Raw genomic sequence first — 16,663 nt, forward strand, 5'->3', positions numbered from 1 at the left:
TTAGAGCTTAGCACAAGCGAACTCCGACAACATTGTTTTTTCTTTCTAAGATGCAGTCTAAAGATATGACGAAAATATATCGATCACATTTAGCTTTGAGTGTATTTGAAGAGATATGTAGTGTTTCTCAAAGTGGGGGTTCAACACTCTTTTGGAATGAATTCTTGAGTCGCGATGTAAAATCTATGGCCGATAGATATATTGATGCATATGTGCGTGTGTCTACTGATGATCCCCCTTGGAGGCTCATGTGTCTGTATGGCGAGCCTCGCACAGTCGATAGTCATCTCATTTGCTCCCTAGTGAGTGATCTACACCACCTTACAAACATGTCGTGGGTTGTGACTAAACCCTACAATGAAGCTATCTGGGGCCTCAAGCACTTCTCCTAGTCCCCACAAACACTAGGTCACATGGTTGCTTTTCATGACGTTCTTCAGTTTGTGTGATCTTTGTTTTTCAAAGCTACTTACTTATGATAACAGTCATGTCAGGAGTGCAAATATAAAAGCTGGTTGGACCAAGTGGTGGCCAAAAATCAAAGGCGAGGCTTTGCTGAGGCGTCCGTCGAACATCTAGTTGCACAAAGCTTAGACCATGCCCCCATTCTCCTCAAGTCACCGACATAGAAGCGTAGAAGACCAGGAATGTTGGGCGAGGTGAACAATGCAGCGGTGGTGCTAGGGTTTGGTCATGGATCATGGAAAGAAAGGGAAATGGATGAAAATGGTTGATGTGGTGTCTGAGAATTCGTACACAAAGGGAAGGGAAAGTCTATGTTCTAAGGCACTCACAACCTGTAGGAGGTTTCAAGAGGGAAACCGCCTATGCTAGAGAGAAATTAGAGGTGACTTCATAGTACCAACCGCCTCCAATCTTTCTTGCAGACCGTTTCAAAATTATAACCGCCTCTGGCTCTCTGTAACAAGAATAACCGCCTTCGGTGGGGGTATTACATGCGGGTTCGGTCTCTTGGGTCACAACCGCTTCTGGGGAAGAGGGCACTAATGCTCCTTTACGTACTAGTGCTCATCTCTGACTACAACTTCACCGAGTTGATGCAAGTGGTCCCACAATGGACACCGCCTAAAGATGGCTCCTCCGTGGATGCCCGCAACCTGTTCGGATGGCCCCTCTGCCCAAAAAGCTTGATGGAAACCGAAGAGATAATGATGATGAATATCATCAACGATGGTCAATCGTTCAGATATGTGGAGATTAGTACTTGTCGGCACCCAATGCAGAAGTAAAGAAAGCAAAAAGAGGAGAAACATACACTGTCAAGGAGGACGGGTTGTTGTGCTTGGCTTGATTGGGCACCATGGTTGGTCCTTTTTCCAGTGACGGGCAAGGGGGCTCTTGGAGGAAGGTGCATGAGTTCTCTCTTGAAATGAAGAACTACACATTGTTTGATTTGGCGAGAATCGATGATCAGAGTGAGAACTCCCTCAATCATCGGTGTTATGCCATCAAAGACTAAGTGAACACATATTGTGGTGCATATGCTCAAATGAATAATTGTGCACCAAGTGGAAGCCTCCTAAAAAATCATCATATAATTTATTTGCTCTATGTTGCAATGTGTTCATCGTGTGATTCACTTTTCTAGCCCAACTTGGGGCCAACATTGTACAGGAAAACCAATGAGAAGACATTCACCACACATCATTGTTGGATCAAGTTGAATGACTTAGCCAACCCAATCAAGACCGCCAATGCCAAAAGTGGCGCACCTCTCTCAATGGAAGAAGTTGGTGAAGTGCGCGGGAGAGGGCATGGGGTTGGAGGGGCTTGCACCGGCAACCCATGTGCCAAGGGCGAGAGGGAAGTGGGGGCAGGAGAGGCCAAAGCGCAATGGGGCGGCTAACCAAATGGTAGATAAGTGGGAGGATAAATGGAAAGGAGGTGGCGAGTGCCAAATGAAATTAACTAAATGAAGTGAAGAATATGAGAGGTTTAAAGAGTTTGCAGAGATGCAAACACAGAAGGTTGATATTGAGGAGGCATGCTTGCACTTGAGACGATGTGCGAGGAGTCTAAGGTCATGTACATCAAGGCCGAGGAGTTGGATGCCGATGGGCGGTGTGGGTCCACATGTGTGTAGCGGCATCATTGCATGCTTTGAAAACGACGATGTGCAATGATTCATTTGATTGATTTTGTTTGAATTATTGGGTCTGAATTATGAACTTTGTTTGAATTATTTGTCATGCACAATTTATCTTCCAATTGTTTGGAAGTGCTATATGTATCAAAAATTGTCTTTTGCTGTTGCAAATGGATGAAACTCAACTTAAGAAAAAAACTTAAGGGGGAGGGGCGGACAAACATGATAATTTTGGGTACTAGCATTAGTTGACCAAGCTTCAACCGGCTGTTCGCGGATATGTCCGGATGTGTCCACTGAAAAATAGGGCACCCATTAAGATTTTCTCCTCGGGGATGTCCTAAGGCATGACCAAGCTATCCTCTCATGCATGCTCTAGCTCCTTAGACATGCTACACCCTCAGCATGTCTCTTTTCTCTTCTCTTCCTTGATCTTTCTAGCAACCAGAACACATTGCATATTGGAGCAAAAAAAGATTGTTGCTCCAGTGGATTTTTTTCTCACCTTCGATAAAAAGTAGGACCCACACTAGAGAGTGGGCATGCTGCCACGCTTGAGTGTCCCTTATGCAGAGTTGGCAACAACAAACTGCGCATCGGCAAACTTGACGGCAAATGTACCAAAATGCACCATTACAACAAGTTAAGTGATTGTTCTTCACGATTTTGACATGTTTATGTATGGATCTATTGCCACCATGCAAGTTTGTGTAGCATGGGTGCTATTAACTCTTTTTAGAAAGTGTTGATGGTTTCAATGCAAAAATAACTCTTTGTGACCACTTTATATCTATGAACTCTTTTTATACATTTGTGCTCTTCTGATGTTGTGTACTCTCTCCGTCCATGAATAAGTGTACATTTGACATTTAAAATTTGTCCACAAAAGAGTGTACTATTTCTATCTTCCAATGCACTTCAAAGTAGAAAAAAATGTTTCTCTCTTCTCGCACAGTAATCAAGACCAATTACATTCAACACATGGTCTTCTCACTTTCTACATGCACTTAGCGCATTGGGAGTGCGGTAATTAAAGAGGAGAGAGATGGTGGATTGCACCTTCACAATACATTTTTTACTCCACTATAATATGTCCTAAAAATTTTATGTTTACACTTATTTGTGGACTGACAGAGTATGGTTGAAGCTTTGCTTATGTATAGCTTGATGCTACTTTACTGTGTTTGGATGCGTTTTCATTTATTCCAGGTCAAGTTTGTTGTTAAGGTTGCAAGTTGCTCTTCTTGCCTTGGTGCGCCGTAACTGTTTGCATTTCTAGATTCCAAGCCCTGCTCTGCTCCCATGATGAATGGTGCATGGATCTTATACCTTGTTTGTCTGACTTTGAGTGATCCTCGCAGCATATCCTTATTGGACTTTCTTTCTATAGGAAGTGTTGAAACTCTTTACATTTTTAAGAGTGATGCTTAGCCCATGGTTTTCCTGCCTTGGTTCTCACCGCTGTTACCTTTTCCTAGTGATGAATGATAAAGTGTTTGCTTTTCAATTGTCAAACGGATTAAAAGAATGATCATGGTTAAAGTCCTTTGACGTGAACACCAGCTTCCAATTTATGGTGTTTTTCCAAAGTAAAAAATCCACCTCGCTACAAAGACAAGAAAAAGTATTTTTAACTGGCAAATTGTTGCTTTGTTACCCATTCCCGTACCAGGAATACAGTTCTTCTGCCAAGCATATTCAGGTGCAGCAGATGCTTCAGGAATCTTAATTACGTAGCAATCCTGTACACAAACGCACTATCAACTTCAGTATGATGTCTATAATATGGGATTATAGTTCTTGGCGGTCTAGTTGATCTTGGCGAAGTCCAGCGTCTTCTTGCCCTCGAGCTTGCTGGTGACGTAGTGCCGGCTGTACTCGCCGTGCTTGAACCTCCGGTACCGGCAGGGCTCCCCGTCGGCGACTAGCTCCGGCAGTGGGCCGAGCTCGACGTCGTAGGCTGGCGCGTAGAACGTCACGATGGACAGGCGGTCCTGCTCGCCGTTGGTCACCGCCCGGTGCTCCACGCTCTTGTACCTGCCGTTGGTGAGCACCTCGAGCGAGTCGCCGAGGTTGACGACGAGGGCGTGCGGGACGGGGTGGACGGGCACCCAGGCGCCGTCCCTGAGCACCTGTAGCCCCGCGCGGCCGGCGTCCTGCTGGAGCACGGTGACCGCGCTCCCGTCGGAGTGCGCGCTCAGCCCCAGCACCAGGTCCGGCCGCGGGCACGGTGGGTAGAAGTTCATCCGCACCGCCTGCACCGCGTCGCCGAACATGCCCGCGAACGTGCCGGGCGCCAGGCCCAGCGTCTCGGCGATGTGCTCCAGGAGACGATGGCAGAGCGCCCTGACCTCGGCGGAGTACCTCTCGAGGGTGTCGGTGAAGGCGGCCGGCGTGGTCGGCCAGAGCATGGGCTGCCGGATGAACGCCGGGGACACGCCGAGCGCCAGCATGTTGCACCAGTCGAGCTTCTGGTCCTCGGAGAAGACGAAGGCGTGGCCGTAGCCCTGGATGCCGCCCGGCGCCATGGGGTACCGCTCCTTCTCCTCCAGCGGCAGCATGAAGAACTCCCTCGACAACCTCTCCATCTCGTCCAGCAGCTCGCCGTCGATGCCATGGTTCACAACCTACATACACACACAGCATCATCAGTCACATGATGGATGATTAACGAAGTGATCCAGCGATGGGTCGACTGGTACATGCTGCGGACCTGGAAGAAGCCCCACTCCTCGCAGGCCTGCCTGAGCTTCTCCAGCTCGTCCCCATCGCCGCCGCCGCGCCGGAGCTCGCCGGCGTCGATGACGGGGATCTCCGCGTGCGCGCACACGTTAGCGCCGCCCGGCCGGTCGTCGCCGTCCCGGACGTACCGCTCCGGCACGTCGTCCACGCACGCCCTCTGCAGCTCCTGCACGTCGTCCACCCGCCCGATCTTGACAACCCCACCATCCTCCTCCTGCCGCTGCTGCTGCTGCTTAGGGGAGCAGACGGCCGCAGAAGCCATTGCCGACCGTCCTGCTTCGGTGCCGAATCTTGGTGCCGGCGTGCGCCTGTATATATAGGCCGGCTACCGAGAGAGAGACATCACCGGGATTCGTCCTGGCCGCTCTTGGTGGGTGTGAGTGTGAGTGTGGTGTTACGTCACACGTGAGCTCAGCGCAGCTCAACTCGGCGAGAAAGCCGAAAACACCATGAAAGATTCAGAAGTTTCGTGCCGGTGAAAACCACGGCATCCGGTAGAGGATGAGGATCAAGCCGGCAAGCTTTGCTTTCGCTCCGAGTTGGCTACTATTCTTCTGCTGCCGCTGGTGGCAGGCAGTGTGCGGTCGCTTTAGCGCTTTGGCCGGTTTCTTCGCGAGCTTTTGCTTTAGTTGGGCACTGTTTTGCGCCATGATCCGCGACTTTGTGACGCGGGACGGCCGAGTGGTTTCAGATCAGACGTTTGTTTGCCAGTTTCGGAGGCGGAGGATAGGCACGGGCTGGGGTCCGTACCTAAAACTATGATATCCCGTGATGATGGGGACTGGATGGATGATGCCGTGATGGTGGCTCATGATGCATGTGAACGTCCTTTTCTTTTCTCTAGCAGCATTATTTTGAACTTTCTTTTCTTTTGCCTAGATGAAAATTGAAATGTCATTTTGTTTCTGAAGTCAAAAAGTTTGATATGGCCTAGCTCGGCCGAGTGTGCCACCGAGCCTAATCAACGGTTCGTCCTGTAACTTGCGGGGTCAACGCCCTAGTAAGTTGTCCAGACCGCCTTTTTGGGGGCGGGGGGGAATATCAAGACTTCCCATGATTTGACATTTAGCTTCAAAACCACTTTTTTTATTTATTTAAGCAAAACCTTCAAAACCATTCAAAAGGATAATTTAGAGCATCTATAACTGGACCTAGTAAAATCCGCCCCTCCCCCAGTTTAAGTTAGGGTTGTGTGAGGCACAGCCTCCACATATCTCGTATATATATAGGACCAACAATACAGAGTTATGTTACAATACGACAGGTACAGGTCAGCCTGGGCGTTCGGTCTTTTCGGTTTGTTCGGTTTGGTCTTTCAAGAATTCGGTCTTCCATAATTGAAGACCGAAATAATTTCGGTCTTTTCGGTTTTCCACTATTCGGTCTTTGGTCTTTACATACCAATGTTCGGTCCCGACCAAAGAGACCAAATTTAGTGACACAACTCAGATTCATATACATTACTTCCAGTATCTGTACATATTTATTTATGCAAAATTGAGACAACAAATGTATGTACAGAGGTGCGTGTGTGTAAGAAAAATTAGACAAGTGTTAGACAACAAAAGTATGTAACAGGCTAACATCACAAATTCTGAACAATATAGCTTTGCACATACATAAGTATGCGTTAACATAGGTACGCACACACATTCAATAATCTGGACTTGACACAAGGCTCTGCACTTAGGCATTATTGGCCGATCTGATGCACTCATGCACATACATAAGAGTCACTTGCTCATCTTCAAGCTTCAGTTGTGAGGTAAAGCACCGGAAAAGGAGAGTAGGCGGCGGCCAGCTTGGAAGAGACGGTGGCGACGGATTGACGCCAGTGCAGCAGCGTGGAAGGGGACGGGATCTGAAGCACCACTGGCGGATGGCGATTCGCAGGCTGTGGAGCGATGTACGGGAGGTTGGGTTGCCGGGCGGTTGTCACCGGTCACGGCAGCGGATCGGCGCGGATCTCACTGGTCACGGCCGCGGATCGGAGCGCTCCTTGGGGAGGCGGTCGTCACGGGGCCTGGTCTCTTAGCGGCGGCTAGGGTTGGTCATTGGCAGAGAAGGGGGAGGAACGAGAGTGAGGCTGCGGTTCGTGCCTCTGTGTCGCTCGTCGTGAGGAGGTGAGGTAGTGTCTCGCTCGTGAGGATTGGGCTAGCCAGTTGGGCCTTAGGTAAACATTGTTGTGCGTGTGGGCTTTTAAAATAGATCGGTCTATATGGTCTTTTCGGTCCTGCAGGGTAGAGGACCGATTTGACCGTATTAAATTCGGTCATGTAGTTTTGCAGACCAAAGTTTATTCGGTCTTTTTTTAGTTCGGTCTTTTCGGGTTCGGTCTCGGTCTTTTCGGGTTCAGTTTTCGGTCTTCGGTTTTTATGCCCGGGGTGAGGTACAGGAACCATTTCCAACACACCCGCTCAATCTGAACTACTACTACATACAAGGTTCAGATTGGACCGGAAACGTTCTAACATATGTCGTGTAGCTGGTTTGGTAAATACATCAGCCAGTTGGTCATTAGTCGAGATAAACCTGACATCTAAAACTCCAGAAGCAACGCGCGCACGCACAAAGTGAAAGTCTATCTCTATGGGCTTGGTTCTTGCGTGAAAGACCGGGTTCGCCGTCAGGTATGTAGCCCCAAGATTATCACACCATAGAATGGCGGTACGCTGCTGTAAAACTCCTAGCTCCTTGAGTAGGGACTCCACCCAGATTGCTTCAGCCGCACCATCAGCTAAAGCTTTATACTCTGCCTTCGTACTCGATCTAGAGACAGTCGGTTGTTTCTTGGAACTCCATGAGATGAGATTTGAACCAACGAACATAGCAAAACCACTAGTGGAACGGCGGTCATCAATGCATCCGGCCCAATCAGCATCCGTGAAAATACTGACACCAGTGGAAGGGGATTTACGAATCCTCAATCCCGTACTCAAAGTCCCTTTGACATAACGCAATATACGCTTGACAGCTTCCCAATGCTCATCAGTCGGCTGTGATAGATACTCGCAAACCTTGTTGACGGCAAAGGACAGGTCGGGACGAGTGAGCGTTAAATACTGAAGTCCTCCAACAATCCTGCGATATCGAGTGGCATCCTCAACACCCAAAGGGGTGCCGACCTCATGAGACAGATGCTCGGTGGCAGATAATGGTGTAGGAGTAGGCCGACAATTCTCCATACTCACACGATGAAGAAGATCAAGCCCATACTTTCTTTGAGTCAGTGTCATGCCTCCGGAATTGTAGGACGCTTCAAGCCCCAAGAAATACCGAAGAGGACCGAGATCCTTGATAGGAAAACTGTCGGAGAGGGACCGCACCAGACGATCAACTGCAGCAGGAGTGGAGCCAGCAATCACAATATCATCAACATACACAAGCATGTATATCTGAACACCATGTGCAGCAAAGATGAATAGGGATGCATCCGCCTTAGAAGGAACAAAACCAAGCTGAAGAAGTCGAGCACTGAGCCGAGCATACCAAGCACGTGGCGACTATTTGAGACCATAGAGAGCTCGTTGCAACTTGCACACATGCGAAGGAAAACGAGCATCTTCAAAACCAGGCGGTTGATGCATATAAACGTTCTCAGAAAGAAAGAAGGAATGCATTGCTGACATCAATTTGCCGCAAACTCCACCCTCGCGAAACAGCAAGCGAGAGAACCAAACGAATAGTAGTCGGCTTCACCACGGGACTGAATGTATCACCATAGTCAAGACCTTGCTGTTGAGTAAAACCTCGAGCAACGAGGCGAGCCTTGTGCTTGTCAACAGACCCATCAACGTGTTGCTTCGTCTTGAAAACCCATTTACTGCCAACAATGTTAACTCTAGGAGGCCGAGGAACCAAAACCCATGTGTCGTTTTGACGAAGCGCTGCAAACTCAGCAGCCATAGCATCACGCCACGGCGGCGCACGGAGAGCATGACGATGTGACACCGGCGTCGCAAAGAAGGCACGAAGAAGAGGATTATACCACACCGTCCCATCAGTATACTCCTTGTCGCAACGAGTAGCATCTCGGGTACGAGTCACCATAGGATGAGGGCGCTCGGCGGTCGGAGCAGCAGTAGGCGTAGGCGAGGGCGGCGACGGCACGGGACCGGGCGAAGGCAGCGACGTAGCGTGACTTGGCGATGGTGTCTCAGGAGCTGGTGAGGCCGGTCCATGGGCCAGAGGAGGCGACCCATGGCCGGCGAGGCGAAGGTAGCGAGCGAGCCAGCCGCGGCACCAGGCGACGCAGGCCCATCATGCACACGCGGGACACCTGCCTGGGGGGCCGTGTCGCCATGCACGTCGATCGTCACCGCGCGCACGTCGAGCAGGTCCTGACGCGGAGTGGTACTGGACGGCGAAGAATCCTGCACATGAGAAGCATTGGCTGAACCAGAGAGGTTAGTAGCCAAGTAGGTTAGGTCATAGTTACGCACAGGAACACTCGTAGCCGGTTCGGTGGATGGAAAAGAAATAGCCTCTTTAAGTGTAGACACATCTACCGTGACACCGTGAGTAGCAAACGGAAAGACCGACTCGTCAAAGATAACGTCACGCGAGATGTATATACGACCCGTAGATCGATCAAGACACTTGTACCCCTTATGCATAGGACTATATCCAAGGAAAACGCACATCTTGGACCAAAATTCTAGTTTGTGTGAGTTATACTTTCGCAAACTAGGCCAACAAGCACACCCGAAAGTACGGAGAAAAGAATAATTGGGTGGAATTTTCAGGAGACGATGAATAGGAGTGTCTTGACCAAGTACAGGGGTGGGCATGCGCTTAATGAGGTAACACGCAGTCAGAAAAGCTTCGTCCCAATAACGTAAAGGGAGAGACGAGTGAGCCAACAAAGCAAGACCAGTTTCAACCAAGTGTCGGTGTTTGCGCTCGGCAATGCCGTTCTGTTGGGAGGTGTGAGGGCAAGAGACTCGGTGAGAGATGCCTGTACGAAGAAAATAGCGGTGCAACTTAAGATACTCACCGCCCCAATCAGATTGGACGGCTTTAAGCTTAGCATCCAAAAGACGCTCAACATGTGCTTGAAAGGTATAAAACACCTATTCAACATCAAACTTATGTTTTAGGAGATAGATCCAGCAAAAACGAGAGTAGTCGTCAATAAAACTCACATAGTACTTGTACCTCCCAGAGGAAGCACGAGCAGGGCCCCAAACATCAAAATGAACTAATTCAAGAGGCATAGTAGACACACGAGAAGAAGCAGTATATGATAGTTGACGACTTTTACCACATTGACAAGCATCACAAACTAAAACAGAAGTATCTCAAGATGAACACTCTACATCATTATTCCTAACGATGGAACTGACGACATTATTAAATTCTATATTTATAGATAATGTAATCCTTCTTTAAAAAATCCTTAGTTTTTACTCTTATTGAATCGCGGTAAAGTATTCTAATTCAATAAGAATTTCGCGGGCGAATATTTACTCTTTCCTGCTATTGGTTTGATACGAATAATGACAATCGTTTCAGTATGTTAAGGATACAGACGGATGACCGAGACGCTGATGCCACTTGGACGATGAGACACAGACGCTGGACGACGCTTGACGCGCGGACGGATGCGAGGCTCGTCCGAGTGGAAGAGGGTAGAGCCCTCCTTTGCTTCTACCTCGAAGAAGAATTCTCCTGGTGGCTTTGTCCTTAACAAGAAAAAAATATTTATGAAATTCAATGAAGATACGATTATTTAACACAAGACGATAGACTGAAAGAAGATGTTGGCTAATATTTGGAACGTGTAAAATATTTTTCAGGCCAAGGGAAGAACCGGCTAAGGTCGAGTGCCAATATGCGAAATAGACAAACCTGAGCCGTTGGCCACCTGAACCTGATCATGGCCGCCGTAGCGCTCGCGAACATAAAGACGCTCCAGGTCACTAGTCAGATGGTCCGTGGTGCCGGAGTCCAGGACCCAGTGCATGGAGTTGTTAGAGGAGGTCGATGCATTATATGCCGAGCGGCCATTGCCGCTGGAGTATTCAGAATCGAAGCGCTTCTTGCAGGTGTCCGCTTCGTGACCCCAATTCTTGCAGATCTGGCATCGTGGGCGCCAGCGGCGATTGCCGTTGCGACCGTTGCCGCCTCCTCCACCGCCGTTGTTACGACGGGTGTCCTGGCCGCCTTGCTGGTAGCCCTTCCCCTGTTGCTGCGGATAGCCTCCTGCGGGGCGGATGTCGATCGCGCGACCAGTGTCAGGCGCACGTGAACGGTTGACGGCGGCAGGAGCACCGGACCGTGCCACGGCGTTGGCCGACGAGGTCCACTCCTCATCGTGAGCCTGCTGCGACAGCTGCAGCGCCTCATAATTGAGGACCATAGAGTAGAACTCAGCCAACGTGACCGGGGTGACCACGACGCTGAGCGAAGCCGCGATCGGGTTGAAAGCCTTGCCCAATCCGGTGAGCATGTAGTCGATGATCTCGTCATCATCGAGGGGAGATCCAGCGAAGGCCATGGCGTCGGCAAGAGCCTTCACCTTGTGCATGTACTCGCTGGCGGTCATGTCGTGCTTCCTCAGCGACTAAATCTGTCGCCGGATGTGCCGAACCCCGGCACGGTTCTGCGTGCTGAACATGGCGTGGATGGAGGTCCACGCGACAGCGGCGGACTTGCAGCTAATCAGCTGAGACGCGATGTCCTCCGTCATGGAGGAGAGGAGCATCCCGAGGACCTTCTGGTCCTGCGTCCACCAAGTCGCGTACGCAGGATTCGCCACGGTGGTGGCGGCGTCACCCGCCCCCTGGGAGACGGTCTTGTGCGGGGCAGCGATGGAGCCGTCGAGGTAGCCATGGAGAGAAGCACCGGAAAGATGCGTCACGGTGAGGGTCCTCCACAACGGGAAGTTCCCGTGATCCAGACGCACACCGAGGGAGGGCGCGGTGGCTGGGATCAGCCTCGTGGTGGCCGGAGGCGTGACCACGGGGCTGATGATGGAGAGTTGCATCGCCGCGGAAGATGATCCGGTGGCCATCAGTCGGAGGTTGGCGTTGAGCGATGGCGGCGCGAGATCGAGGGAGAGGCGGCGGTGCGATGGAACGAGGCTCTGATACCAAGTTTAAGTTAGGGTTGCGTGAGGCACAGCCTCCGCATATCTCGCATATATATAGGACCAACAATACAGAGTTATGTTACAATACGACAGGTACAGGAACCGTTTCCAACACCCCCCACGCCAGCGTCCGCAGATAGTGACCGGTCAGCACACAAATATTCGATTTCGCAACTGGATACCTCATTTCAAACCATCAATCCATACAATTACATGCAACATCAAACCTAGTCTAAATCTTAGCCATCGACCGTCCTTGTTATTCCCTTCATGTCCCCGTCGACCTTCATGAGACCCGCAAAGTGAAGGCCTGACCGCCGGCGAGGTACAATACGACATATGGGACACGGACTGGCCCACGATAGACACGAGGCACAACCATCTCCCATGCCCTACTCTTCCTCGTCGGAGCCCGTGGACTCGACATGGATCGATGATGGACGTGCTTCGGCGTTGCGGCTCAGCAGTGTGCGACCCCCCCTCCCTGCGCGGCCTTGGCAACTAGGGCTGGCGCGGCCTCCCGCGCCCTACTCCTTGCACGGAGGGCGGGCCTCTTATATGCAACGTATTGGCCGTAAGCCATACCAGCGTTTTACCTCCGACTCGGAGCCTGACCCCACGGGGATGGCGCGCCACTGAAGGGGTTGCACCGCCACCCTGGGGTTTGGGTGCCAGACGTTGCGCCCTGCGTACGACAAGGCAGCGGTTACGCGCCTCCCGTCATCTGCCCCGGCGGATCCATGTGCATCGCTGCGTGGACGCAATGGATTCCTGCTGGAAAGAGTTCAGCCGTGGACGGGCAAACTCCTCCCGGGAGCGGTGGAGAGCCAGGCGGATGGCCATCTCCTCCTCGGGACCGCAAGGGACAAGGTCACAGTCGATGGATCCAGACCTCTCGTAGTCGGATCCGCTGCCCGCCATGCCGGAGAAGGCAAGAGTTCGCCCGAGAGGAGCTAGGGGACGGAGGAGTGTAGTGGGCTGGCTAGGTTTTGATCCGAAGTGCAGATAGGGATGAATATATGTGGGGTTGGGGCAGGCCAGGTCGACTAGATACGACATGGCGGACGCGCCCGAGCGCGTCCGGGTATCTCCATATCCGCCCCATATAACAGACGTTTGGGCGTTTGGTGCCGCCGGTTGGCTGGAATTTTTGCGCCCGAGAAGTGACCGGGCAGGCCGCCCGGGGATATGGGGCGTACGGTTGTAGAAGCTCTTATATGGTATATTAGACATTCAAGGGTGGAAAATGTACCAAATTGAGTTTAAGGGGTTATGACTCCATTTTTGGTGGATTTGGGAGAGTGATTTTTGTACTGATTTCAATCCTACTCCCTACTCACTGCACAATGTGCTGGCCTATTTGAGTAGTCTTTTAATACTGCAGTTGGTTTTTTAGTGAGGGCTTTTATTTCTATTTTCATCTTTTCCTTTTTTCACTTTCGGTTCCCTTTTCATTATATCTTGTCCTCATGTTTATTTCTATTTCTTTAGATTTAATTTTTCAAATAAATAAATATATTTTCCTCAAAATATATGTACCCCTTTTTTAACATACGAAAGCTTTTAGAAAATACATGAACATTTTCCAAACACATCAATTATTTTCTAGCATAGCAACATTATCTGTAAAAATATTATAAAAATCATTACTTATAAACATAAAAATGTAGAAAAAGATGAACATTTATAACTGATTATAATAATGCATTTTTTACTAAATATAAATTATCTTTTCAAAATGAAATATGAGGCTATTGGACCAGCCCATGTAAGAGGGTGTAATATGGAGAATTGACATAGTAGAACTGGGCCAACAACGCAAGGTGACATGTAGTGTGTTCGTTGTTGTCATCATTTGGGCACAATTAGCATATATACATCGCCAAGTAGTTCTTTAACGGGAGCTCCTATTGCGGCAAAGAGTCGCAGTTTTGCATAGGCGGGTATCTGCCTGGGCCAGCCCATGAAGGAAACGATCGGCGGCGAGTCGTAACCACGCAGTCCCACCGACTAAGCTACCGAACGTTATTGAACATAGAGCAGCGTAAACCTTTAAGAAGCAACATACGCCCAGATCCGACATATTTTAAGAATTTTGAACGCAATTTTTTGTTTTGAAAAAACCCTGAGTGTTTTATGAAACACAAACACTTTTCAACTTTGTAAAAGATTTTTTTACAAACAGGAACATTTTCTGAATTTCTGAACAAATCTGGGTTGGTGGGCGCTTATCGCTAATTGTTTTAAGTCTTTACTCCCTATATCTATACATAGTTGCTACTGGATTGGTGGGCGCTTATCGTTTTGTTTCTCTATAGTTTGTTCTCTGAAAAATCTGCCGTTTATGTTCTTTATGTATACAGTGTATACATTATTTCTAGTGCGTACAAGTTTAACTATACATGATCCCATCCTCTAGAGTATGCCCATGTTGTATACAACTTTCTCTGAATTCCACCCGCAAAAAAAAGTTTCTCTGAATTCAACTGTAGATCTTGGTTAAGAAAGTTCTTTGAATATTCTGCAATAATTATATTAAAGCCTTGTATACATACTTAATGTTATTTTTCATTCTGTTCAAACGACTTTATTTCATCCACGAAGGGCTTTCATTCTGTAAGTTTTCTGATTTCATCTGTACCATAGCTGCTACTTCTTTGCAAATTCTCAATATGCGTTATGTTAAGTTTTTAACACATCTTAACTTTGTACTTATTCAAGTATTTCTCCTTTCCATCACTCTGTCAAGATATCATTCCTCACCTCTGCCTGCTTGTTGCCTACAAAATGGCGAAGTTCGATCCACACAAGGTTGACTTTGGAGCCTTGGATGTTTCCACCAAGAGGAGTAAGAAACAGTGTTAGATGTCTCCAGAAAGAAAAGGACAGTTGCCAATAGATGCTAGATTTTCTGTTCAGACGGTTTCCACTATTTCTCCTATCGTGGCATCCCTCGAATGCATATTTACTGTGTACTTCCTATGGGTGACATATATTTTCGCATCTAAAAAGTATTGTACGATTGTGATATGTTGTTTTCTTTTGCTTTTGCTTGACTCGCCATAGTTCAGTATTGCATCACGAAAGAGAAACAAGTATGGGTAAAGAATTTTTTTTGGAAATTTGCAATTCTTCTGAACAAAATATTCGTGGATTTCTCGTTTTCTTGTGCCTTCGGCTTACATTATTGCTTGAGTGGGGATATATTGTTGCTTCAGTTCCTTCTGCTCCCGCTAATATATTTAGCACTATCTAAATTATTTGCGACATAACTAGATTAGCGAACAATCCCCTATTTATTTAATAAAACATCAGCAGCTTTAAGTCTTTTATCTAATGAATAAATTCAATATCATTTCTTCCTAGTGGATCTATACATGCCTAGCCATCTGTATTATCATGCCGTACATCCCTAAGCATGTTCAATTCTTTCCAGAATTGCAATATTAGAGAACCTAAACACTAACATAACATCTATGAGATAAAATATGTGAAGATATTTTGAATTCCAAGAACATTATTTTTAATTCCATGATGATTATTTGAAAGCCTTAAACATGTTCTGAATGCAGGAACAATTTTTGAATGGATGAAAATTACTTGGAATATAAGAACAAATTTTGAATTCAATAAACATTTGAACACTGATTCAATCGACAAACATTTTCTGAATTCCATAAACATTTTTTTGTCTAACTTGCACATTATTTGGATCCAAAAACATTATTTTAATTGACCAATTTTTGAATGCCTTGACATTATTTGAATTAGAGAACACTATTGAACCAATGTACATTTTTTATTTCTAAGAACATTTTTTGTGTTTTGAACACTTTTTTAATTCACGAACAATTCTTGAATTCCAAAAGCACTTTTTGAATCCAAGAATTTTTTAATGCTTCCAACTTTTTTTAATACAAGAACAATTTTTTGAAATCCAAGAAAACAATTCAATGCCACGAACATTTTATGAATCCATGAAATTATTTTATTCCAAGGACTTTTTTTAAATGGTGTAAATATTTTTTGAATCCACGAACTATTTTTGTTAGTCATGAACAATTGTTTAGTCCAAGAAAGTTTAAATTTCAAGAATAATTGTGAATGCCTTCAGCATTTTTCTAAACCAAGAACAATTTTTCAAATACCTGCACATTTTTTGAATCCATGAACAAATTTTCAATTCTAGGAACATCTTTTGAATGCCTTCACAAATATTTCAATGGCTTCAACACTTTTTTTAATCCAATAACAGTTGTTGAATGTCATGACCCTATTTTGTGTCTAAGATCAAGATTTAAATTTCAAAGAACAATTTTTGACTTGCTGAACAATATTTTGAATGTCTTGAACATATTTGAAATCTAATGCCATTTTTGAATGTCTGGAACATTTTTTGAATATATTTTCAATTCAGTCAACATATTTTTAAAGGCCTTGAACATTACTTGAATCTAAGAACAAATTTTGAATGTGTTGAACTTTCTTTGACTACTAGAAGAGTTTTCAATGTCAAAGAGCATTTTTTGATTTCGTGAACAATTTTTGAGTGCCTTGAAATTTTTTTCAATCCAAGAACAATTTCCCGAATGACTCGAACATTTTTTTAATCTATGAACAATTTTCAATTCCAAGAACAAGTTTTGAAAGCCTTGAACATTTTTTAAATTCAAGAAAATTCTTTGAATGACTTGAACTTTTCTTAATCCAAGAACATTTCT

General features: G+C 46.9%; 1 protein-coding gene across 1 annotated transcript; it reads right to left on the reverse strand.

Annotated features, from left to right (window-relative positions):
* Positions 1-3,660: 3,660 nt before the first annotated feature.
* On the reverse strand, positions 3,661-5,459 carry LOC123080479 (protein SRG1). Its single transcript, XM_044503404.1, has 2 exons — positions 4,821-5,459; positions 3,661-4,734 (listed from the first exon to the last, which is right to left on the reverse strand). The coding sequence occupies exons 1-2, from the start codon at positions 5,109-5,111 to the stop codon at positions 3,916-3,918; spliced, it is 1,110 nt and encodes a 369-aa protein (XP_044359339.1). The 5' UTR covers positions 5,112-5,459; the 3' UTR covers positions 3,661-3,915.
* Positions 5,460-16,663: the final 11,204 nt, after the last annotated feature.

The sequence above is a fragment of the Triticum aestivum genome, chromosome 3D (assembly GCF_018294505.1).
Source record: "Triticum aestivum cultivar Chinese Spring chromosome 3D, IWGSC CS RefSeq v2.1, whole genome shotgun sequence".
Lineage (NCBI taxonomy): Eukaryota > Viridiplantae > Streptophyta > Magnoliopsida > Poales > Poaceae > Triticum > Triticum aestivum.